Consider the following 25,565-nt stretch of genomic DNA (forward strand, 5'->3'; position numbering starts at 1 on the left):
AGCATCATAAAAGCTGATTAGTATTTCAAGCACATAAAATATGCATCCTAGCCGAACTGCAATCTTAGCAGAAACAGGTTGGCTCGTTTTCACAGCTTTCTATGTCCTTACAACCGGTCAAACTGATGGCATTTGGAAATGATGCAGATAAAATCTTTCCCGTTTTTAAATGTTTTATTGCATTTTCTCCCAAGTCCCTAAACGTCTTTGCTCCGCGAAAGAAGCAGAGATGACAGAGAAAACGTTAACGATTCAAACTAGATTGAAGCATTCATTCTATCGATGTGTGACATTATTCTGGTGAGCAAGGATTTATTTAGCCTTCTAGGGCAACATAATGACAGAAGAGAAGCTGCATGTATCTAATTATAGACAAGATGACTAACAAATACCCTACCAAAATGTCGAGAATTATAAGCAGAAACATCTAAAGCAGGTAAAAATATATCCTGCACCCCCTGTAAAAAATAAATAAATTATTCCGCAGTCTCTGACTGTAGTCTACAGCATATTTTCTATATTAGCGAGTTAGGGTCGTGGACGTGCCTCAGATGTCCACTTTATCACATATAATCGGGCTGTTGAGGTTGCAGATGGGTTATTTGCAATTGCGGGTGAACAATCAGCTGACCCGCGCACCACTAGCCACCATACTATTCAGCTTCTACATCTGCGTAGAGGAAATTATTATCTGTAAGAAGTAAGAGAAAACATATCTGGTTATTTTCTACAATTATTTGTTTTGACATTGTTTGCGAGAATTGTTTTTGTTTGTTAAACTGCGTTTCCCACTCCAGTCAGCAGATGGCGATGTGAGTCTTTCAGGTGATGATTCTTGCGTGACGTAAAATCTAGTGGACGGGACTCTTCTTTTTCAACAACAACAACCACCTTCTCGGTAACTTGCTAGCAAACATAAAAACAAAACATTGAAGCTATTTGGACCATTTTTGTGTATATTAACCTCAGTGTTTTAAACACACTGTATATGTATGTACTAGTTAATCCATTTAATTTCATATTTACGTTGTCAGCTGTCTGGCTTGTTCAGTTAGCCCAGCACTAGGTTAGTCGCTAATGCTAACTAGCTAGCTAACTCACGTCCCCTACTATGAGCTCACTAAGTTACTCTCCCCCTGCTAAAGAAAATGAGGTCTGTTGGACGGAGAAAGAAACTCCCGTGCTGAACATTTACGTGAAAGAAGAAGAATTTACTGTGAAAGAAGAGGAAGTGGAGGAAGCTATCACAGTGAAAGAAGAAGAACAGGATGTTACGGTAGAGGAAGAAGCTTTCGGAGTGAAAGAGGAGGGTACTGTGTTTGTAGTGAAAGAGGAGGAGATGACTGGTGCATTGAAAGAAGAGGAAGAACTTTTTGAAATGGAGGAGAGGGAGATTACTGGCACATTGGAAGAAGAAGAAGAAGAAGAAGAGGAGACTGGAGATCTGATTAACACCAGTGAGGTCAATCTTAAACAGGGGCACACTATAATAATAATAATAATAATATGCCATTTAGCAGACGCTTTTATCCAAAGCGCCTTACAGTCATGCGTGCATACATTTTAGTGTATGGGTGGTCCCGGGGATCGAACCCACTACCTTGGCGTTACAAGCGCCGTGCTCTACCAGCTGAGCTACAGAGGACCACACAATATACACACTGCAGTTGTTGAACTAATGTGTGCTATTAAAATGGCATTCTACTGCAGTTCTACACTTGAATAATTTACCGCCGTAAATTTGTTTCCACGTTAGATCAGGGGTCTCCAACCTTTTCAAGCATGAGAGCTACTTTAAAAAATGAAACATGTCGGTAGCTACTCTTTTTCTTCTTCTAGCTTTCAATTAGGCACATTCTTTATTCTCTTCTAATCTCCAGGAGCGGTGCGTGGGTAAAATCACTGGGGGAACCAGGGGGGGAGGAAAGCCATATTACAACCTATGTGTTGTGATAATTGTGTTGTTTGCTCTATAACCTGTTAGTTCATATGCCTCGGGACCGTGATATATATATATATATAGGCCTAAAGGCAGAGACAATAAGAAGACAGTGGCAGAATAAATTCAACCACACCTTTGTTTCATCACAAAACCGGAGCGCAACCTCTGTCTGGTGAAGTCCACAAAGCATATTGCATGTAACAAACAGTTACATGACCTACAGCATGGTCAAGCAAGTTAACGTTTCCGACATTTTTGTACCACTAAACAACTATTGATTTAGAACGACAGAGAGTTACCGCAAGTCGCAAAGAAAACAGGAGCTGCCTCCACTATTCCAGCACCATTTCAACTTCAACATTTCAACATCATCAAATCACCTATGTTTAGTCTAAAACAGTGACAACTAAAAGAAACCAAAAACTATTTAGTCCAATCAACGTAAGCTAAATATCATGTGGCTGTCCATGTTTCTGATTTCTGTGTGCATGCGTTCGTGCAAGTAGAAAAAACATGTTGACTCACCCTACTTGTAGAGAAACGCCAATGCCATCCTCCTCTCTTTCATGTAGACTAAATGGTCTAGCACTCTTTAATAGAATAATGTTTTTATTTGTTTGTTGTCCTAGGCTACCTGGCTAAAATGCTTGCTCGCTAGCCTAACTTTTACATTTACATTTTAGTCATTTAGCAGACGCTCTTATCCAGAGCGACTCACAGGAGCAATTAGGGTTAAGTGCCTTGCTCAAGGGCACATTTACGTCATTTAGCAGACGCTCTTATCCAGAGCGACTACAAATTGGTGCATTCACCCTATAGCCAGTGGGATAACCACTTTACAATTATACTTTCTTTTTTTTTTCTTTTTTTTTTGGGGGGGGGTTACTCTATCCTATCCCAGGTGTTCCTTAAAGAGGTGGGGTTTCAAATGTCTCCGAAAGGTGGTGAGTGACTCCGCTGTCCTGGCGTCGTGAGGGAGCTTGTTCCACCATTGGGGTGCCAGAGCAGCGAACAGCTTTGACTGGGCTGAGCGGGAACTATGCTTCCGCAGAGGAAGGGGAGCCAGCAGGCCAGAGGTGGATGAACGCAATGCCCTCGCCTGGGTGTAGGGACTGATCAGAGCCTGAAGGTACGGAGGTGCCGTTCCCCTCACTGCTCCATAGGCAAGCACCATGGTCTTGTAACGGATGCGAGCTTCAACTGGAAGCCAGTGGAGTGTGCGGAGGAGGGGGGTGACGTGAGAGAACTTGGGAAGGTTGAACACCAGACGGGCTGCGGCATTCTGGATGAGTTGTAGGGGTTTAATGGCACAGGCAGGGAGCCCAGCCAACAGCGACTTGCAGTAATCCAGACGGGAGATGACAAGTGCCTGGATTAGGACCTGTGCCGCTTCCTGTGTAAGGCAGGGTCGTACTCTCCGAATGTTGTAGAGCATGAACCTGCAGGATCGGGTCACCGCCTTGATGTTGGCGGAGAACGACAGGGTGTTGTCCAGGGTCACGCCAAGGCTCTTCGCACTCTGGGAGGAGGACACAACGGAGTTGTCAACCGTGATGGCGAGATCATGGAACGGGCAGTCCTTCCCCGGGAGGAAGAGCAGCTCCGTCTTGCCAGGGTTCAGCTTGAGGTGGTGATCCGTCATCCATACTGATATGTCGGCCAGACATGCAGAGATGCGATTCGCCACCTGGTTATCAGAAGGGGGAAAGGAGAAGATTAGTTGTGTATCGTCAGCGTAGCAATGATAGGAGAGGCCATGTGAGGATATGACAGAGCCAAGTGACTTGGTGTATAGCGAGAATAGGAGAGGGCCTAGAACTGAGCCCTGGGGGACACCAGTGGTGAGAGCACGTGGTGCGGAGACAGCTTCTCGCCACGCCACTTGGTAGGAGCGACCGGTCAGGTAGGACGCAATCCAGGAGTGAGCCGCGCCGGAGATGCCCAGCTCGGAGAGGGTGGTGAGGAGGATCTGATGGTTCACAGTATCAAAGGCAGCAGACAGGTCTAGAAGGACAAGAGCAGAGGAGAGAGAGTTAGCTTTAGCAGTGCGGAGAGCCTCCGTGACACAGAGAAGAGCAGTCTCAGTTGAATGACCAGTCCTGAAACCTGACTGGTTTGGATCAAGAAGGTCATTCTGAGAGAGATAGCAAGAGAGTTGGCTAAAGACGGCACGCTCAATAGTTTTGGAAAGAAAAGAAAGAAGGGATACTGGTCTGTAGTTGTTGACATCAGTGGGATCGAGTGTTGGTTTTTTGAGAAGGGGTGCAACTCTCGCTCTCTTGAAGACGGAAGGGACATGGCCAGCGGTCAAGGATGAGTTGATCAGCGAGGTGAGGTAGGGGAGAAGGTCACCGGAGATGGTCTGGAGAAGAGAGGAGGGGATGGGGTCAAGCGGGCAGGTTGTTGGGCGGCCTGCAGTCACTAGTCGCAAGATTTTATCTGGAGAGAGAGGGGAGAAAGAAGTCAAAGCATAGGGTAGGGCAGTGTGAGCAGGACCAGCAGTGTCATTAGACTTAACAAACGAGGATCGGATGTCGTCAACCTTCTTTTCAAAGTGGTTGACAAAGTCATCCACAGAGAGGGAGGAGGGGGGGGGGGGGGAGGAGGATTCAGCAGTGAGGAGAATGTGGCAAAGAGCTTCCTAGGGTTAGAGGCAGATGCTTGGAATTTAGAGTGGTAGAAAGTGGCTTTACCAGCAGAAACAGATGAAGAAAATGTAGAGAGGAGGGAGTGAAAAGATGCCAGGTCGGCAGGGAGTTTAGTTTTCTTCCATTTCCGCTCAGCTGCCCGGAGCTCTGTTCTGTGAGCTCGCAATGAGTCATCAAGCCACAGAGCTGGAGGGGAGGACCGAGCCGGCCGGGAGGATAGGGGACACAGGGAGTCAAAGGATGCAGAAAGGGAGGAGAGGAGGGTTGAGGAGACAGAATCAGGAGATTGGAGGGAGAAGGATTGAGCAGAGGGAAGAGATGATAGGATGGAAGAGGAGAGAGTAGTGGGAGAGAGAGAGCGAAGGTTGCGGCGGCGCGTTACCATCTGTGTAGGGGCAGAGTGAGTAGTGTTGGAGGAGAGCGAGAGAGAAAAGGATACAAAGTAGTGGTCGGAGACATGGAGGGGAGTTGCAGTGAGATTAGTAGAAGAGCAACATCTAGTAAAGATGAAGTCAAGCGTATTGCCTGCCTTGTGAGTGGGGGGGGATGGTGAGAGGGTGAGGTCAAAAGAGGAGAGGAGTGGAAAGAAGGAGGCAGAGAGAAATGAGTCAAATGTAGACGTGGGGAGGTTGAAATCCCCCAAAACTGTGAAGGGTGAGCCATCCTCAGGAAAGGAACTTATCAAGGCGTCAAGCTCATTGATGAACTCTCCAAGGGAACCTGGAGGGCGATAGATGACAAGGATATTAAGCTTAAATGGGCTAGTGACTGTGACAGCGTGGAATTCAAATGAGGAGATAGACAGATGGGTTAGGGGAAAAATTGACAATGACCACTTGGGAGAGATGAGGATTCCTGTGCCACCACCCCTCTGACCAGATGCTCTCGGGGTATGCGAGAACACATGGTCAGACGAGGAGAGAGCAGTAGGAGTAGCAGTGTTTTCAGTGGTAATCCATGTTTCCGTCAGTGCCAGGAAGTCGAGGGACTGGAGGGTAGCATAGGCTGGGATGAAGTCAGCCTTGTTGGCGGCAGAACGGCAGTTCCAGAGGCTGCCTGAGACCTGGAACTCCAGGTGTGTGGTGCATGCAGGGACCACCAGGTTAGAGAGGCAGCAGCCACGCGGTGTGAGGCGTTTGTGTAGCCTGTGCGGAGAGGAGAGAACAGGGATAGGCAGAGGCATAGTTGACAGGCTGCAACAGATGGCTACAATAATGCAGAGGAGATCGGGATGAAATGAACTGAACATCAGGGAAAGGAGAGAGCAGGCCTCCCTCACCAAAAAAAAAATATATATATATATATATATATATATAACTCTCCCAACTTCCACCTCAGAAACTAACTTCCTTTCATGGGCAACATTAGCCAGTTAACATTAGCCTTCTACATCTAGCTACATATTGAACTTTCATCCTCTCAGGCCAGGGGCACAATGTATAAATTAATTGTTGGATCAGATTCGACGTTATAATCATTGGCCAGTACGGAGAATTAAGTAAAACCACAAATCCCTATCTCCATCGATGGCTAATTTAGGAAAGGGCCAATTTTAGCTAGCTAGCTAACCACCGGAGGACAACAACACAACGAGATGCAACAAGAACAGAACATCTGTCTGTCAATGACGTATTTCTCTTGATGCGATTTGATTGGAGTGAAGACAAATTCAAACTGGCTTCCTTGACACTTTTTATTGGTGCGCCAGGACCATTCACAGTTGAGCTCACTCAGTTTAGCTCAACGCTGATTGGCTATTATTTTATACTTTTTTTTAATCAAGAGAGGACAAATGCTCGCTGGTTTAACTTGCATTCAATGCTATGGGCGGCAACAATGTCATACTCTTTCGGACCCGACAGCATCAGATAGATGGCCTACACATACAGAGATAGAGGGGCGCTGTTTTGCTTGCTCGGATGCTTTCTCCGGTGAGATACATTCAGCCTCTTGCGAAGTGAAGGAAACACAGAGGGACGAAAGATAAATGATTGTATGTTTTTTGGGAAAGCCTGGCTTCCCTTGGCATACATGTAGGGAAGGGATTGGCCGGCAGGGATGTAGCTCAGTTGGTAGAGCATGGCGTTTGCAACGCCAGGGTTGTGGGTTCGATTCCCAAGGGGGGCCAGTATGAAAAATAAACTAACTGTAAGCCGCTCTGGATAAGAGCGTCTGCTAAATGACTAAAATGTAAATGTAATAAATGCCACTGCTCCTCTCCCCTGCAACTATTCCCCAGGTCCTTAGTGTACAAGAGAAAGTAGTGCACTATGTTGTCAACTCTTCCCCTGGTCCTTAGTGTACAAGAGAAAGTAGTGCACCATGTTGTCAACTCTTCCCGTGGTCCTTAGTGTACAAGAGAAAGTAGTGCACTATGTTGTCAACTCTAACCGTGGTCCTTAGTGTACAAGAGAAAGTAGTGCACTATGTTGTCAACTCTTCCCGTGGTCCTTAGTGTACAAGAGAAAGTAGTGCACTATGTTGTCAACTCTTCCCGTGGTCCTTAGTGTACAAGAGAAAGTAGTGCAGTATGTTTTCTGTCAATATACACTACCGTTGAAAAGTTTGGGTCACTTAGAAATGTCCTTGTTTTAGAAAGAAAAGCATTTTTTTTGTCCATTAAAATAATATCAAATTGATCAGAAATACAGTGTAGACAATCATGTTGTAAATGGCTATTGTAGCTGGAAACGGCTGATTTTTTAAATGGAATATCTACATAGTTGTACAGAGGCCCATTATCAGCAACCATCAGTCCTGTGTTCCAATGGCACGTAGAAAAAGCCATATCTCAGACTGCCCATCTTAATCTTTTATTTTTATTGGCCAGTCTGAGATATGGCTTTTTCTTTGCAACTCTGCCTAGAAGGTCAGCATCCCAGAGTCGCCTATTCACTGTTGACTTTGAGACTGGTGTTTTGCGGGTACTATTTAATGAAGCTGCCAGTTGAGGACCTGTGAGGTTTCTCAAACTAGACACTCTAATGTATTTGTCCTCTTGCTCAGTTGTGCACCGGGGCCTCCCACTCCTCTTTCTATTCTGGTTAGAGCCAGTTTGCGCTTTTCTGTGATGGGAGTAGTACACAGCGTTGTACGAGATTTCTCCCATGGAATATAGCCTTCATTTCTCAGAAAAAGAATAGACTGACGAGTTTCAGAAGAAAGTTATTTGTTTCTGGCCATTTTGAGCCTGTAATCGAACCCACAATTGCTGATGCTCCAGATACTCAACTAGTCTCAAGAAGGCCAGTTTTATTGCTTCTTTAATCAGCACAACAGTTTTCAGCTGTGCTAACATAATTGCAAAATGATTTTCTAATGATTAATTAGCCTTTTAAAATGATAAACTTGGATTAGCAAACACAACGTGCCATTGGAACACAGGACTGATGGTTGCTGATAATGGGCCTCTGTACACCTATGTAGATATTCCATTAAAAAATCAGCCGTTTCCAGCTACAATAGCCATTTACAACATTAACAATGTCTACAATGACATCAATTTGATGTTATTTTCATGGACAAAAAAATTGCTTTTCTTTCGAAAGTAAGGACATTTCTAAGTGACCCCAAACTTTTGAACGGTAGTGTACCTTGTAAAATAATGACTAATAAACAACTCCAAGGGGGGGCCTATAAAATCTGGGATTTTTTCCCCAAATGTTGTTTTATATTTTCCCAAATAATGTTTTCTTACAGATTTCTTTTTGAGTGTAATTCCCCTTTAATTGTGCATCTGGCCCTTTAATTAATTTAATTGTGCATCTGGCCCTTTAATTAATTTAATTGTGCATCTGGCCCTTTAATTAATTTAATTGTGCATCTGGCCCGTTATTTAATTTAATTGCCCGTCTAACGAGTGAGGAATGTGCCATCTAATGTGCTGGTCTAGCGATGGTTCTGTACTGCTGTTTCTCATTTCATGGCAGAGTTTGCAAATACCAAATAATAGTTACTCATGATATGCTTCTGCCAGGTAAGCCTACTTGCACTTAACATTTCATTGAGAAGGTTTTGGGGAAAGTATTTCAACCTTCTCAATTAAACGTTAAGTGCACGTAGGCTTACAGTTGTCACGTCAACTTGCTACACACGGAGTGATAGAGAAACGCCCTCATCACACAGACAGACTGGGGCAATATTGCTGGATATTAATTGGCAGATATTGTGTTAAGTTTGGCTTTTTAAGCCTATAGTGGCTAACCAGGGGTGGAAAATGTCAATGTTGCGTTGATTAGATGGTAGCTGGGAGCTTGCGGTGTCGGATACTTGTGAGATTTGTTTATGACAGTTTGCGATGGAACACATGAAAAATTGCATTTACATTCGGAATTGTTTGGCGAGCTATGAGCTGTTGGAGACCCCTGCATCAGATATTTGTTTGATATTTGGGAGTTCGCTCGTCAATACCTCAATGAAGGTCAAAGGATGATGAGAGTGATATGTCTAGAATCAGATTAAGGTAGCGATTAAGCTACACTCTACATTTTGGCCATTCCGTTCCGTTTTCAAAAAGTGACTATTGGTTTCAATGGGGGAATGTTTGCACTTTTGGCTAAGGGACCGTCTTAAAAGTACAATCTGCAGAACATGGTGTTTACAGAAAAACTGGCAATTCTCACATAGAAACTTCATCGGAAGGAAGGATGTTTGACATGCCAAAACATTCAGGAGTTGACCCTTTCTGCATACCCCACCCTACCGTGAGACACGCATATCTTGGTCATTGATCAAGACAAAAGGGTTGATTTTGATATTATTCGAAATCTTACAAATAGTATTGAAGCTCTGTGTCATTTGTTTTTAAAATCTGAATGGTGTTATTAGGTCCTTAATATTTTAGCTGTAAGGTAAGACGGACTGATCTGATTGAAATCTCTGCTACCGCATCATATATCCTATAATTACAACCAACTCATGTCTGATTTCATGACATTTTGGTTGACATTTTCCGTTTCTTTTCAAATGATTAAGAGGACAGAATCAAGACCATGCATGATCATTTTTGTTCATTTGATCATTGTGGATTAAATGTTTTTTAATTTTTAAATGACCTCCGGTTATTGAGGGATCTAGTCTGTATTAAACCTATTAAAGAAGGCAGTTTGATCATGTGGAGGTTTCATTCAGGGCTCGAATCCACACAGCGTCTCAGAGTAAGAGTGCTGTACTAGCATCAGTATTGACTTTTATATAATAATGAATTAGATTGTATGGACCTGATCCTAGATCAACATCCCTACTCTGAAACGCTTTGTGAATATGGGCCCAGGTCTCTCTGTTTACTAAATACTGTCTGTCTTTGGCAGGAGAGAGACTAGACTCTCACTCTGATAGAGGGAAGAGTCCTTCAGGGGAACCAGACCCAGAGACTTCCAAACCAGCAAGACGACACCCCTGCTCCCAGTGTGGAAAGAGATTTTCTGTATCAGGGCAATTGAAAAAGCATGAGAGAATACACACAGGAGAGAAGCCCTACCAGTGCTCCCAGTGTGGAAAAAGATTTTCTGTATCAGGGCAATTGAAATTACATGAGCGGACACACACAGGAGAGAAGCCCTATCAATGCTCCCAGTGTAAAACGAGATTTTCTCAGTTAGGGAATCTGAAATCACATGAGAGGACACACACAGGAGAGAAGCCTTACCACTGCTCCCAGTGTGGAAAGAGTTTTACCATATCAGGGTCCCTTAAAAAGCATGAGCAAACACATTCTCTAGAAAAGCCTTTCCACTGTTCACATTGTGAAAAGAGTTTCACGAATTTAGAGTACGTGAAAATGCATGAGAAAAGACATACACGGGAGAAGCCTTTTCACTGCGCCCACTGTGGAATGAAATTTACCTGGTTTCAGCAACTGAAGGAGCATGAAAGAATCCACACCAAAGAGAAACGTTATGAATGCTCCCAGTGTGGAAAGATATTTACCCAGTTAGGGCACCAGAAAGACCATGAGATAACACACACAGGAAAGAGGCCTTACCACTGCTCCCAGTGTGGAAAGGAATATAACACGTCAAATGGACTTAAAGTTCATGAGAGAACACACATACTGCTCCCACACTTGTCTCATATTTTTGACTGAGAAATTGTGCTTTCGTTTAACGGCACATTAAATCAAATTGTATAAAGCGCATTCCAAAAGACATTTGTATGTGTTTTTTATTTAAACACCTGAACTGAATATGGAGGATGTCAGTTTGAAAGTATAGTTTGTCAGTTTGAATGTAGATACTCTGTGATTAAATTATCATTTTCAAACTCTGTGTTTTCTTTCTGTGTGTGTTTATCTGCGTGTCGTTCCTCGAGCACTCCCCATTGTTTATATTTGTGTTGGTGGCTCACGCTGACATTTGTATCTTACAGAGTGTGACTTTAAGGGAATAGATTTTGTCTTTAAAGGGGCAATCTGCTATTGCTACATCCATTTTCAAATGAATGATATACAGTTGTGGCCAGATACTGTAAGTGCCTTTGAACAGGGTATGGTAGTACGTGCCAGGCGCACTGGTTTGTGTCAAGAACTGCAACACTGCTGGATTATTGACGCTCAACAGTTTCCGGTGTGTATCAAGAATAGTCCACCACCCAAAGGACATCCAGCCAACGTGACGCAACTGTGGGTGGTATTGGAGTCAACATGGGCCAGCATCCCTGTGGAATGCTTTTGACACCTTGTAGAGTCCATGCCCATAGCCGTGGAAGTAGGGGTGCTGCAGCACCCCCTGACAAATCTGAATTAAAAAATATATATTAATAAAAGTACTGGGCCTTTACTAGTCCTGGATTAGCGGACAGATATAGCCTTCTGTTGCACAGCCCCCCAGAAAATCTACAGCGTTGCAATATATTTTACATTTACATTTAAGTCATTGAGCAGACGCTCTTATCCAGAGCGACTTACATATTGGTGCATTCAACTTAGGATAGCCAGTGGGACAACCACATCTTGATCACAGTAAGTACACTTCTTCAAACAAGCAGCTGTGAGCAAAGTCAGTGCAATCAGGGACAACTACATCTCGATCACAATAAGTACATTTCTTTAAACAAGTCAGTGCTAGCAGGTGAAATAAGTCAGGTGTTAGTTTAGACAAAAGACAGTGGTAGTAAAGGGGGGGTAGAAGGATTACTATTATACTATTCCAGGTATTCCTTAAAGAGGTAGGGTTTCAAGTGTCTCCGGAAGGTACGCGTCCTGGTAATCAGTCTGGCCCTGCGACCACTGTATGGACAACGTCATCGATGCACTTATTAATGAAGTCGGTGACTGATGTGATAAACGTCTCAATACCATCGGATAAATCCCAGAACATATTTCAGTCTGTGCTAGAGAAACAGTCCTGTCGCTTAGCATCTGCTTGCGACAGGTCTGGGTAGCCATGATTAGCTGTTCAGGAGTCTTATGGCTTGTGGGTAGAAGCTGTTAAGAAGCCTTTTGGACCTAGACTTGGCACTCCGATACCGCTTGCCGTGCGGTAGCAGAGAGAACAGTCTATGACTAGGGTGGCTGGAGTCTTTTACTATTTTTAGGGCCTTCCTCTGACACTGCCTGGAATAGAGGTCCTGGATGGCAGGAAGCTTGGCCCCAGTGATGTACTGGGCCGTACGCACTACCCTCTGTGGTGCCTTGTGGTCGGAGGCCGAGCAGTTGAAGCTTGGACAGGGAGGAAGAGGCGATCTTTAGGCTACTTGGGTGAATATGTGAGATACAGATGACCAAGACATAAGGTTCTTTCTGCCTGCCTCCTCCTCCTCCGTCGCGCCGCTCGCCTGCTCTTTCTATTCCCTAATGCGTGTTCAGTCTTCGGTCTGTTGCGTAAAAACAAAAAATAAAAACGTTTAAATGTTAAGACATTTTTTCTATTTGTCACATCCCTAGTTTATACAAAGCCCCTTTGTTTCAAACCAAATGTTGGACTAGAAGCATGGGGTAATAATGTCTAAATATTATTTACCAGTGGAGATTAGTTTAGGAATTGCCTGGCTGGGCTGTGGGACAGTGAATGGAATTGTCAACAGGCAATACCCGTGGATTATCGTGATTAACTAACAACTATCAACCATTCAGCATTCAAGATCCAAATTTACCATTTTATGAGGGATCTAGTCTGGATTAAACCTCATAGGAAGAGTTTAATTATGTGGAGGTTTCATTTAGGTCTGTTTAACCAAACACACTGTTTGTATTTGGTGCAGAGAGAGAGACCAGACTCTCACTCTGACAGCGGGAAGAGTCCTTCAGGGGAACCAGACTCAGAGACGTCCAAACCAGCGAGACGACACCACACCTCCCATTGTGGAAAGAGTTTTAAGCGGTTATGGACGCTGAAAGAGCATGGGAGAACAAACACACGAGAAGCTTTATCACTGTTCCCACTGTGGGAAGAGTTTTACCCAGTTAGGGCACCTAAGAACGCATGAGAGGACACACACAGGAGAGAAGCCTTATCACTGTTCCCACTGTGGAAAGAGTTTTACCCAGTTAGGGCAGCTGAGAACTCATGAGAGGGCACACACAGGAGAGAAGCCTTACCACTGTTCCCATTGTGAAAAGAGTTTTCCCCGGTGGGGGAGCCTGAAAAAGCATGAGTGGATACACACACGTGAAAAGCCCTACCAGTGCTCCTTGTGTGAAAATAGTTTTACCCAGTTAGGAAACCTGAACCAACATGAGAGGACACACACAGGAGGGGATAAGACCTACCACTGCTCCCAGTGTGAAAATAGTTTTACCCGGTTAAGGTATCTGAATAAGCATGAAAGAATACATACACAGGAGAAGAAGACATACCACTGCTCTCAATGTGGAAAGACATTTTGCTGATTTGTCAAAAGAATTTGATTAATGCAAAATATTTTGTCTGAAAAAAATTTAATGTGGAAAACCAATAGTTCATTATATTCATCTACACTATGTATTGTTACACCATGTAGGAGCAGTATAGACCTAGTCTGTTCATTATATACATCTACATTATGTATTGTTACACCATATAGGAGCAGTATAGACCTAGTCTGGTCATTATATACATCTACATTATGTATTGTTACACCATGTAGGAGCAGTATAGACCTAGTCTGTTCATTATATACATCTACATGATGTATTGTTACACCATGTAGGAGCAGTATAGACCTAGTCTGGTCATTATATACATCTACATTATGTATTGTTACACCATGTAGGAGCAGTATAGACCTAGCTGCTTATTGTCATATCTGTCTGTTTGACTGATTTCCTAAATTCTGATGTGCAGTGGTATAGTATGTTTTAAATTCTCACTTATTAAAAATCTGCACTGATCAAGACAGATGTAGAATTCGATATCATATTATTATTTAATTGAATCAATTACTAGTTTGGTCATGTGGATAGGCTAACTATTGAACGGTTTGGTAATGTGGATAGGCTAACTATTGAACGGTTTGGACTAGAGACACATTTTTCCACATTGTGATGGACATGAAACAGGAAAAGGCCTTCCCCAAACTGTTGCCACAAAGTTGGAAGCACAGAATCGTCTAGAATGTCATTGTATGCTGTAGCGTTAAGATTTCCCTTCACTGGAACTAAGGGCCTTGCCCGACCATGAAAATCAGCCCCAGACCATTATTCCTCCTCCACCAAACTTTACAGTTGCCACTATGCATTCGGGCAGGTAGTTTCTCCTTGCATCCGCCAAACCCAGATTCATCTTTCAAACTGCCAGATGGTGAAGCATGATTCATCACTCCAGAGAACTCGTTTCCACTGCTTCAGAGTCCAATGTTGGTGAGCTTTACACCACTCTTGGCATTGCGCATGGTGATCTTAGGCTTGTGTACGGCTGCTCGGTCATGGAAACCTGTTTCATGAAGCTCCCGGTTTGGAACTCGGTATTGAGTGTTGCAACCGAGGACAGACTATTTTTACGCACTGCGCGCTTCAGCACTCGGCGGTCCCGTTCTGTGAGCTTGTGTGACCTACCACTTCGCAGCTGAGCACCTAGACGTTTCCACTTCACAATAACAGCACTTACAGTTGACCGGGGCAGCTCTAGCAGGGCAGAAATTTAATGAACTGACTTATTGGAAAGGTGGCATCCTATGACAGTGCCACGTTGAAAGTCACTGAGCTCTTCAGTAAGGCCATTCTACTGCCAATGTATGTCTATGCAGATTGCATGGCTGTGTGCTCGATTTTCTACAAATGTCAGAAACGGGTGTGGTTGAAATAGCCGAATCCACTGATTTGAAGGGGTGTCCATGTACTTTTGTATAGTGTATCTTGTTATTTTGAAATGACTTGTTATGATCAATGATGTGAATAACCCTGGATTACTGACCCCGGGCAGCCATCTTGGCACGCCTCCTCCGTTGTGATTTTTTTTTTTGGAAGCGATAGAATTGCATTTACATTTACGTCATTTAGCAGACGCTCTTATCCAGAGCGACTTACAAATAGGTGCATTCACCTTATAGCCAGTGGGATAACCACTGGAGGATTCCTGTGCCACCACCCCGCTGACCAGATGCTCTCTGGGTATGCGAGAACACATGGTCAGACGAGGAGAGAGCAGCAGGAGTAGCAGTGTTTTCAGTGGTAATCCATGTTTCCGTCAGCGCCAAGAAGTCGAGGGACTGGAGGGTAGCATAGGCTGGGATGAAGTCTGCCTTGTTGGCAGCAGAACGGCAGTTCCAGAGGCTGCCTGAGACCTGGAACTCCACGTGGGTCGTGCGTGCAGGGACCACCAGGTTAGAGAGGCAGCAGCCACGCGGTGTGAGGCGTTTGTGTAGCCTGTGCGGAGAGGAGAGAACAGGGATAGGCAGAGGCATAGTTGACAGGCTGCAGCAGATGGCTACAATAATGCAGAGGAGATCGGAATAAAATGAACTAAACATCTGGGAAAGGAGAGAGCGGGGCCTCCCTCACCACAACTCCCAAATATAACTCTCCCAACTTCCACCTCAGAAACTATAATTGTTCTAAACTACAGCGGTTCAATGTTTTCTAGGAATAGACTAACCAGTTTATTCAGCTAGCTTACTAGGTGCAGTATTATTCCGTGAAAAACGTCCGGGCACCTCGTCATAAGATGCCACAGCCAGCTAGCATGCCGGTCTCCAACAGCAGGGTTTCGCGCCAATACTCAGCCACAACAGCCACCAGTGTATCAACACGCAAGCAGATCGTCCGTGTCTAACGTTGTGGGTTAGTCCCGACAGCTTGAGCGAGTCCGTCGTCAATTTATTCAGCCAGTTAGTTAGAAAACTAGCTAGCCATTGCTTTCAGACAAAGAAGAACCCCTCCTTTCACGGCACGAACACACAGAGAGAGCCAAACTAACGTTAACTAGTCACCCATGTCCCGAATTCCTTGAGCGACTCGGGCTATCAATATGTAAAAAACTAAACACAAGTGTAGGTTATGACTTACCCCTAGCAGCTACTGTTAGCTAGCCAAGTGCAAAGCTAGCCACTGAATTGACTCAGCCAGTTCGCGTCTGTTCGCTCGGTCGTTCCAGCTATTGTTTACTAGTAGCCAACCAGGTAGCAACAAGCTAGCTAATATTTCAAGCACAGTAGCCACTTGCTACCTAACGTTAGCGGTTCAGACAACGAGGTTAGAAAACAGCTGAATGGTAGGCAATTATTGTATGTAATTATTGTAGGCAGCCAGCTGGCGTAATTACAGGCACTCTCAGGCGTGAAACAACTATACCGTTGCTAATAGCTACTCGCCAGCTAGTCCAGGTGGTGAGTTAGCTAGCTAGCTAGCTTCGTGCTACACCCGGCACCGCCGAATACAAAACTAACCTACAATAATTACATACAATAACTACCTACAACAACCCACGATACCTACCTACCTACCATTTATTCATGTCTACATTCGTTTTTGACACATTTATTCAATTACAGACACCTTAATGCATACTTTTAAATTATATTCTGTGAGCTAATCATACAAATAAAAAATGAAAACCATTATTTAAAAAAATGCCTTAAAGTATTTGTTTTGAGAGTTCTAATGTAACTGTCCCCACTACATCAAAAAATACTTGAATACATGTAATTTCATTCATTACTATGCTATGGAGGACTGCTCCTACTGGCGAGTGCCAATATGGCCGACCGGTGGCTTGAAAGCCTCTCAATGGCCAATACATAGCATCTGCAATCCAGGATTCATATACATAATTTCTTATGACATTGTTTGCCAGAATGTTATGAATATTTTCCCAAACTGCGTTACCCACTCCAGTCAGCAGATGACGATGTGACTCTTTCAAGTGATGTTTCTTGTTTAGCTACGTGTAATCTCGTGGACGGGACGGGAAGCTTTTTCAACAACAACATGACTCATTAGCTGCCTCGGTATCTTGCTAGAAAACATAAAACCAAAACATCGGGGATCTTGGAACCATTTTGTGAATATTAACCTCAGTGTTTTAGACGCACTGTGTATTTACTCCATTTCTTATATATGTTGTTAGTCAAGCTAGCTGGTTAAGATAGCGTCTAGCCGAGTGCTAGGCTATCGCTAATTAACAAGCAAGCTAGGTAGCTAGCTAACATCCACAACCATGAGCTCAATAAGCTACTCGCCCCCTACTAAAGAAGAGGTCCGCTGGACGGAGAAAGAAGCTCTGGGACTGAACATTGTCGTGAAAGAGGAAGAGGAGGATATCACAGTGAAAGAGGAGGAGATGACTGTCACAGTCAAAGAAGAAGATAAAGAAGATTTCGGAATGAAAGAAGAAGAGGAGGAGAAAGCTATCACATTGAAAGAAGAAGATGTTACAGTGAAAGGAGAGGAAGAAGGTTTTGGAGTAAATGGGGTGATGGATGTTACAGTGAAAGAAGAGGAAGAAGGTTTTGGAGTAAATGGGGTGATGGATGTTACAGTGAAAGAAGAGGATGCCGTTTTTGGAGTGAAAGAGGAGGACATGACTGTCACAGGGAAAGGAGAGGAAGAAGCTTTCAGGGTGAAAGAGGATATTTTAGTGAAGGAAGACGAGGACCTTTTTCAAGTGAAAGAGGAGGAGGAGGAAGAAGTTTTGAGAGTGAAAGAGGAGGGGAATGAAGAGAAGATGACTGTCACAGTGAAAGGGGAGGAGGAGGATGAAGAGGAGGAGACTGGAGATCAGATTAACACCGGTGAGTATTGTCTTAAAAACAGGGGCACAAACTATGCAGTAGTTGAACTAATGTGTGTTTTTAAAGGGGCGAGTTGTTATGTTGGTCTGTACTGTAGGAGTTGTTATGTTGGTCTGTACTGTAGGAGGTGTTATGTTGGTCTGTACTGTAGGAGTTGTTATGTTGGTCTGTACTGTAGGAGTTGTTATGTTGGTCTGTACTGTAGGAGTTGTTATGTTGGTCTGTACTGTAGGAGTTGTTATGTTGGTCTGTACCAGGGGCGGTGTGTTCAATAGGGCGATATGGGCGACGCACTGCCAAACGGGAAAAGGAAGGGATTTTTTTTCTAATCAATTATATCACGGCAACAGTAGTTATCAGTGTTGTAATCTATCTGCCACAGTGCCACACTGCCACTAAATGTCCAATCAGGCTAAAGTCGTGCTTCAAATGGCTCCCCCCCCTTTTGGGGCGATTTCAGTCAGGTTGAAAATCGCCCAGAAGTCTGTCATAGACTCCCATGTAAAATCTTTTTTTTTCAAATTTCAGAGCTTTCAACAGAATCTCCAAGGGTGTCTGAGGGCTTGCACTTACGCGCTTTCGTCATACGTAACGTAACCATGAACGTAACTAAGAAAAGAGAGGGTAGCAGCCTCAATCAATTCACTACTACTATCAACATGGCTAGGCTTCAGTGCAACTCGATTGTGTCTTTGAAAGAAGTTCCTTTTTGTCGGCGAACAAATGAAGATAAATTGGCAACGAAACAATTAGGACCTCCCAGACCAAATTTAATAATTCAACAGGTTTCTACTAAAGGGGGGAAGTCCTACACCCGAGGATTTTCCAAAAATTGGTATGAACGAAAAACCTGGCTAGCAGGCTGCGATGTAGCTAATGCAGTTTTCTGCTACCCCTGCTTACTCATTCACCCTGAAGGCGGCACTTCAGACAGCACCGCTTGGACAGCGACTGGTGTAACCGACATGCACCATCTTTCAGAAAAGATTAAGAAACATGAGCTGTCAAAGACCCACATGGATAGCTGTTTGAGAATTTCTGCTTTGGGGAGAGTGAATATTGCCACTCAACTGGATGAGGGATACAGGCTAGCTGTCCGCCGCCACAACGATGAGGTTAGCAAGAACCGCCATATCCTCAGCCGGCTAATCCAGTCTGTGAAGTTTTGCGGAGTGTTTGAGTTAGCTTTGCGAGGCAAAGATGAAACTGAGGGCTCCACCAACCCTGGTATTTTTCTTGGACTTGTCAACTTTGTGGCACAATTAGATGAGGTGTTTGATGACCATCTTAAAAATGCTAAAGTTTTCAAGGGCACATCAAAGACCATTCAAAACGAGGTACTGGAGTGTATGCTAGCGGTCACGAGGGAACATATTGTGGAGGAGGTGAAGTCTGCGAACTTCGTAGCTATCCAAGCTGACGAGACCACGGATGTTTCTACACAGACACAGTTGGTGCTTGTGCTGAGGTACATAGATAGCAAGCACAAAGTGCAGGAGCGCTTTTTTGAGTTCCTTCCCATCTCGGAATCAACCTCAGTCTCAATCGCCAGTGTACTTTTGGAGAGACTGAACGGTCTTTTTGCCGATGACGAGAAAGTCAAACTCATTGCGCAAGCTTACGATGGAGCCAGTGTGATGAGGGGAGAGAAGGCTGGTGTGCAGAAAAAGGTGCGTGAGCATTTCAAGAATGCCCATTACGTGCATTGCTATGCGCATCAGCTGAATTTGATCATGCAGCAAGCTACTTCTCGCATCAAAAAAGTGAACATTTTCTTTTCCGATCTGAGCGGGATTACAACTTTTTTTTCCCGGTCACCCAAACGCACCAGCATTCTTGACCAGACTGTTGCACGAAGACTGCCCAGACCTTCATCCACACGGTGGAACTTCAACAGCAGAGTCGTGAACACTGTCTACGAGAATCGAGACGACCTCATAGAATGTTTTGAAGCCATCCGGACGGGTTCATTGGGTTCATTTGACAAGGCCACAGTGAGAGAGGCATCTGGCTACGTGAGGATGCTGCATGATGAAGATTTTATTTTTTTCCTGCGGCTTTTTCACAAAATCATGCCCCACGTCGACATTCTGTACCAGAAGCTACAGAAGAAGGACATCGATGCTGTCTTTATCAAAAGTGCCCTCGACAGCTTCACAAGCAGTGTGCAGGCCATAAGGTAAGATTAAACAATATCATTCGATCTTTCTCAAAGCAGAGCTTTATTTGAAAATGTATGCATGAAAGGAGACTGCATTTGTGTTTGAAATTACATTATTCTTATGGCCTTATGGCCAGTGGTGTAATCTATTTTATGTTATATACTATGTGTACTGTGCAGTGGTGCTCATAAGTGTATGAACACATTCTAAAGTTGACTAAAAAGAGGAATAAAAAAATCTTCTTTTGGAAATTTATCTTAATGACTTAATTAAAAAAGTTGGAAAATCCAACCTTTATGGACACCAATTTTCTTTTCTTTTTTATTCCTCTTTTTAGTCAACTTTAGCATGGGATCATAAGCTTATGAGCACCACTGTATACTGTGCTGAACATCCAGGCTATGTGAGACACAAAGGCTAACTTAAACACTAAAGACTTTATGCATCCCTGCCCATTTTAAGTGGACTGAAGTATTTGTACTATACATCATGGATACATTGCATATACCTGTGCATCACATAGACAACAATACTGTACAAAGCCAACAAACACATTGGTCTGTTTGCCTTCAGGGACTCCTCTCAACAGCAGCTGCAAGAAGCAACAGGAGCCAAAAGACCCAGAACAGCTTTGAGAGAAGAGGAGAAGCAGAGGCTGTCTGAAGAGGTCTGCAACACCATCCTGGATCACACCAAAGAAAGGTTCTCTTTCTCTGGCCACCTTGTGAGTGCTACCTTACTGCAAGCAGACATGTTTGAAAGGTACTGCCATTCATTTCCTGATGAGGCTCTGAATGCCACTGTGAATGCATACCCCATGCTGAGCAAGGCAAAGCTCAAGACAGAACTATCTCTGATCTATGAGAATCCTGAATACAAGGGAGGCTGTGGTGCACTGGCACTGTACCAGGTTCTCATGAGCTACAACCTCCAGGAGACGTTCTCTGAGACTGTGACTCTGTTGAACATCCTCATAACTACTCCCATGACAACAGCTGAAGCTGAGAGATGTTTCTCAACTTTGACACGAGTTAAGACATTCCTGCGAAATTCAATGGGCCAGGAACGTCTGAATGCACTGGCCATGCTTTCCATGGAGAGGGAACTAGTCCTCAGCATGCCTGATTTCAATGAGAAAGTCATTGAACGCTTTGCTGTATTGAAACAGAGAAGAGAACAGTTTCAGTACAAGTAATGTAGCCTCTCTCTCTCTTTGTCCCTCCCTCCCTGTCTCTTTAACACACACACGCCCAAATCAGTTCACAGTTGATGTTGTTTAAAATAGTTATTTTTCATTTTAAAAAAAAGTAAAACAAACAAAAAAATCTGTTCATGTTCATATTTACAAATCTATACAATTGGCCAGAATATGGTTGTTCATATTTACAAATCTATACAATTGGCCAGAATATGGTTGTTCATTTTTACAAAGCCATACAGATAGCTGTGTTTACCTTTTCTAGAAATTACTTTCAAATTCTGTTTTCAGGCAAAATGTCTATCACTGTTCATTTTCACAAATCTATACAAGAGGGCAGAATATGGAAGTCTATAAAAATGTCTTATTACCAATAACTTGCATCAATGTTTTCAGTAGCCTCTATCAAAAGCTCCTGCTTGCTTGTTGTGAATTATGCTCAGGTGCACATATTTCCAATTCAACCATGAGGCAAAAAATTTGGTAAAAGCTCTTGTTGATCCTGCAATCTGAACAAATACCAAGATGCTGTATTTTCAGCTGATATTTCATTTGTTTATGGAAATGCATATTGTTTATGCAGTGTTGAGGAATGTGAAAGAACACCCTTGATTATTTTTACTGTGATAACTTATTTTGATTTTGTAAGCCAACACTTTTGAGATCAGTCAATAAATGCTTCTGGTATTGACTTATATGCTGCCCCTGTCTTCATGTTGTTGCTGGACATATCTTTTTAAAAATGTGTGTAGGTCACCTAAATCATCAGAAAAATTGCCCCCCCTGAGAATTTTTTCAGGAGCCGCCACTGGTCTGTACTGTAGGAGTTGTTATGTTGGTCTGTACTGTAGGAGTTGTTATGTTGGTCTGTACTGTAGGAGTTGTTATGTTGGTCTGTACTGTAGGAGTTGTTATGTTGGTCTGTACTGTAGGAGTTGTTATGTTGGTCTGTACTGTAGGAGTTGTTATGTTGGTCTGTACTGTAGGAGTTGTTATGTTGGTCTGTACTGTAGGAGTTGTTATGTTGGTCTGTACTGTAGGAGTTGTTATGTTGGTCTGTACTGTAGGAGTTGTTATGTTGGTCTGTACTGTAGGAGTTGTTAAAGACTGGGGGCCGCCAACAAAACGTTAACTATGAAAAACAGCGTCTCTACAGGGAGAGGAAGAAAGGCCAGATTAGAGAAAAGGCCTGGAATATAAAAAATGCAGAGAGGAAATGCAATGCCAGATCAGCCAAGCCTGAGGCAGTCGAGAGGAGATGAGGAAATGGAAAATCCAAGGAGGCTGTAGTTGTTTAACTTGCACGTAATGACAGACATCTCTTTCTGTAGCGCTTTGTTCAATACTCAACATCCCATGAGAACCACACGTTTTGAATGACGCATCTTAGGAATGACCCAAACAACTTAATAATCATTTCAAAATAACGAAATATGTGGGTCATTCCACCAAACCGGTACGATGTTTTACGGTGGCGTATTGCTGCCACTGATATTTTTTTATATAATTATTATGAGATAAGATCACATTATTCTGAAATAATTCAGTAAATGAATTATAACATTACTAGGAAAAAGTTCTCGTTATTATGAGAAAGATCGTGTTATAATTAGAAAGATGTCGTTATTGCGAAATAATCCAGTTGCACTTTATTATGAGAAAGAGCCTTCATTATGCTGAAACGTTAGCATTAGCTACTGGCAAGCTTGGCTTCCTCTCAAGCACAGGTTGACATTATGGCCGGTTTGTTTGAGTTGATCAACTTTTATTTTCTCATCGGTTTGAGGCATTGAGAGATATTCATGTAATTGAGCAATATGGATGGTGTTGTCAATAGTTGACATACATTGCGGAGAAATATCGGACCTCCTTGACATAGCGTTATTCCTTCTTGATCAACTGGGACAACGTGAAGCATCATGGATACAATCTAATACATCTTAAATGCATAAAAGTGGGATATGCAGTGATCCAAAATACAGTCAGACGTTTAGTGCAACGGAGACGCAGGAATCACATTCAACTACGTCTTTACAGGAACCCAGGTCCGATTTTTTTGTGGCACGTTAACTCCTACTATAAGCTGAAGCCATATGGCATTTGTAATAATAAGTTTAGGAGATAGGTTAAAGGGTTAGGGTGAGGGGAAGGGTTAGCTAACTTGCTAAGTAGTTGCAAAGTAGCTAAAAAATAGTAAGTAGTTGAAAAGCTTCTAATTAGCTAAAATGCTAAAGTTGTCCATGATGAGATTCGAACTCGCAACCTTTGGTTTGCTAGACATTCATGTTATACGACCAATCATTCTACTTTTGTTTGTGCCTTAAGTAACCAGACCAAACATAGCATATCATACTAATTTGATGTCCCGGATTTACATTTACTATGTTACGTTTAGTCTATGAGACCAGGCTGGGTGAAGGGATAAAAGAGGATGATAGCAGTGTGATGATTGTCAGGTGTTATACAAATTCGACAGTCACAAGATGAGGACGTTAAATAGGACTATGGCACATCAAGGGAACTGTAGCCTTCCGTTCAGATGTGTTAAATGAGTCAATATCACTATGAGGTGCCTTTGGTGTCCTCATCAGACTCACTCAGTCATCATGAAAATGTAGCAGAATAATGAAAGTCTGAGGTCTTATTATAAGTGGCCAAACATTTGCACACATATCAGTAGAATGATAAGTCTCTAAAAACGTGTTTCCTTTATTTTATTAATTTTTTTTCATTGGATGTACGTGATTTTGGCATGTCCCACACACTGCTCTGCTAACTACAGTGTGTGTAATAAGTGGTTAAATGATACTAAATCCAAAAAAAATTTACATTCTTTTACTGTCCACAATAAGTTATTTGATAAAACAAGTAATTTTGATCATGTATATTGTATTTTCATAATCATATTGAACATTTTGCATGTGTCCCTGAAATTGCTGTCCACCCTGTCATTATGGGGTAACTGCCCCTTTAAGAAACCCACTGATGTTTTCAGTGACATCACTACGAGCATTTTGTCTTTCTTCAATGAAGGCTGAAGCAGTGTCTAGTTGCAGAGTAAGTATTTACACTTATGTTTAATAATTTTCATCATATTATGTGTGTAGTTGGATGTTGTCAAGCTTAACATGTCCACTCTGTCATAGTGAAATATCAATTGATAGAAAAACCTATCAGAACTTTGAAATATATTTGTAAAACAGTACACAGTCAGCTTGCTAACTGTAGTATGTTGCTAAGTGAAGGTCCACCATGTTCTCATTAAATGCTAACATTAGCCAAAAATGTCCACCCTGTCATTGTCCACCCTATCAGCAAGCCTTCCATGACAGGGTGGACATGGTTCATGACAGGAAGGACATGTGCATAGTTTAGGCCACATACTGATAATGTTACACATATTACAACAGCTATTACACACATTTTATAACAGTACATGCTATACATAGTAAGCATGGACAATATGGACAATTTTTTTGGCGATATCGGTATCAGCAAACCTAGTTTGATAATGCAAGCCTAGTTTACCGGGACTGCCAATTAAAGTGTGTAAGGGAACATTTTGAATCGTCTTTTTCAAGGAATGAGATCAAAAGGAGCTGAGATAGCAAGGAGATATCGGGAACGTCGTGATGCTGACCCAGACAGAAGAAGAAAGTACCTTGAGAAAGAAAGGGTCAAATGGAAAAAAGACAGAGAGACTGGAAAGAAGAAGGGTGTCAATGAGCTCAGTGAGAGAGAGAAGAGGGCAAAAATAAAGAAATGGAGAGAGGCAAAAAGTCAAGCCAGAGCCAGAAACAGGGCCAGTGCTTTGCTACAGTCAGAGACACCACCCAACTCCCCTGCTGAAACTCCTGAAAATCAGCATGAGCCAGGGCCTTCCAGGTTGCGCTCTGTACAGATTGAAGTGTCTGCATGGAAGTATGTGGAACAGCAACTGCAGAACTGAGCCATGTCTCTGCAGAAAGGGAGAGACTGTTTGGAGATGCGTCCAAGTGATCTTTCTGTAATATTCAGTTTTTTCAAATCAACTGTTCTCCACTTAAAAAACATTTTTCTTCTTGTTCTACAGTTAAATGTTTGACTTTCACTGTGCAGAATGATGTACAGAGTTTAACGCTAGAAGGCTACATTAATGTCTCATTTTGGGCATCTTTATTCAATGGCTGCATCAAAAACAGTCTGTTCAACTTGTAATTTCCCCCTACATGGGAAAAGGCATTTTTTACATCATTTTCTTGCATTGTTCTTTGCATTTATGAGGCCATTCAATGACATTTCACAACGTGTCCACCCTGTCATGCCCAGGGTCCACCCTGTCATGTCACTGTCCACCCTGTTATTTTCATGTTCTATGAAAATAAACAAATTATTTTCACAAGTTAGCAAAATCTTTTGTGTGATTCCTTTATGAACAAATGAGGGCCAAATAGTATTGTTTGAAAGTTTGACCAGATATATTTTTTGTTAGA

General features: G+C 42.9%; 2 protein-coding genes across 2 annotated transcripts; both read left to right on the forward strand.

Annotated features, from left to right (window-relative positions):
- The first annotated feature begins 862 nt into the window (after positions 1-862).
- LOC311120487 (uncharacterized protein) lies at positions 863-10,848 on the forward strand. Its single transcript, XM_084195074.1, has 2 exons — positions 863-1,457; positions 9,900-10,848. The coding sequence occupies exons 1-2, from the start codon at positions 1,112-1,114 to the stop codon at positions 10,673-10,675; spliced, it is 1,122 nt and encodes a 373-aa protein (XP_084051200.1). The 5' UTR covers positions 863-1,111; the 3' UTR covers positions 10,676-10,848.
- A 6,098-nt stretch (positions 10,849-16,946) lies between these two features.
- LOC311120587 (zinc finger MYM-type protein 1-like) lies at positions 16,947-21,787 on the forward strand. The gene is made up of 3 exons (XM_084195174.1): positions 16,947-17,733; positions 18,262-19,912; positions 20,469-21,787. Exons 1-3 carry the CDS (start codon positions 17,160-17,162, stop codon positions 21,088-21,090), a joined length of 2,847 nt encoding a protein of 948 aa, XP_084051300.1. The 5' UTR covers positions 16,947-17,159; the 3' UTR covers positions 21,091-21,787.
- Positions 21,788-25,565: the final 3,778 nt, after the last annotated feature.

The sequence above is a fragment of the Coregonus lavaretus genome (assembly GCF_964263955.1).
Source record: "Coregonus lavaretus genome assembly, contig: HAP1_SCAFFOLD_47, whole genome shotgun sequence".
In the NCBI taxonomy this organism is placed as follows: domain Eukaryota; kingdom Metazoa; phylum Chordata; class Actinopteri; order Salmoniformes; family Salmonidae; genus Coregonus; species Coregonus lavaretus.

Excerpts from the sequence above, each read along its gene's own strand:
- LOC311120487 (XM_084195074.1), top strand. The coding sequence starts at position 1,112 with ATGAGCTCACTAAGTTACTCTCCCCCTGCTAAAGAAAATGAGGTCTGT. Across the intron at positions 1,458-9,899 it reads TGGAGATCTGATTAACACCA|GAGAGAGACTAGACTCTCAC; the intron begins GTGAGGTCAATC and ends TGTCTTTGGCAG.
- LOC311120587 (XM_084195174.1), top strand. The coding sequence starts at position 17,160 with ATGAGCTCAATAAGCTACTCGCCCCCTACTAAAGAAGAGGTCCGCTGG. Across the intron at positions 17,734-18,261 it reads TGGAGATCAGATTAACACCG|AGCTTTCAACAGAATCTCCA; the intron begins GTGAGTATTGTC and ends TTCAAATTTCAG. Across the intron at positions 19,913-20,468 it reads AGCAGTGTGCAGGCCATAAG|GGACTCCTCTCAACAGCAGC; the intron begins GTAAGATTAAAC and ends GTTTGCCTTCAG.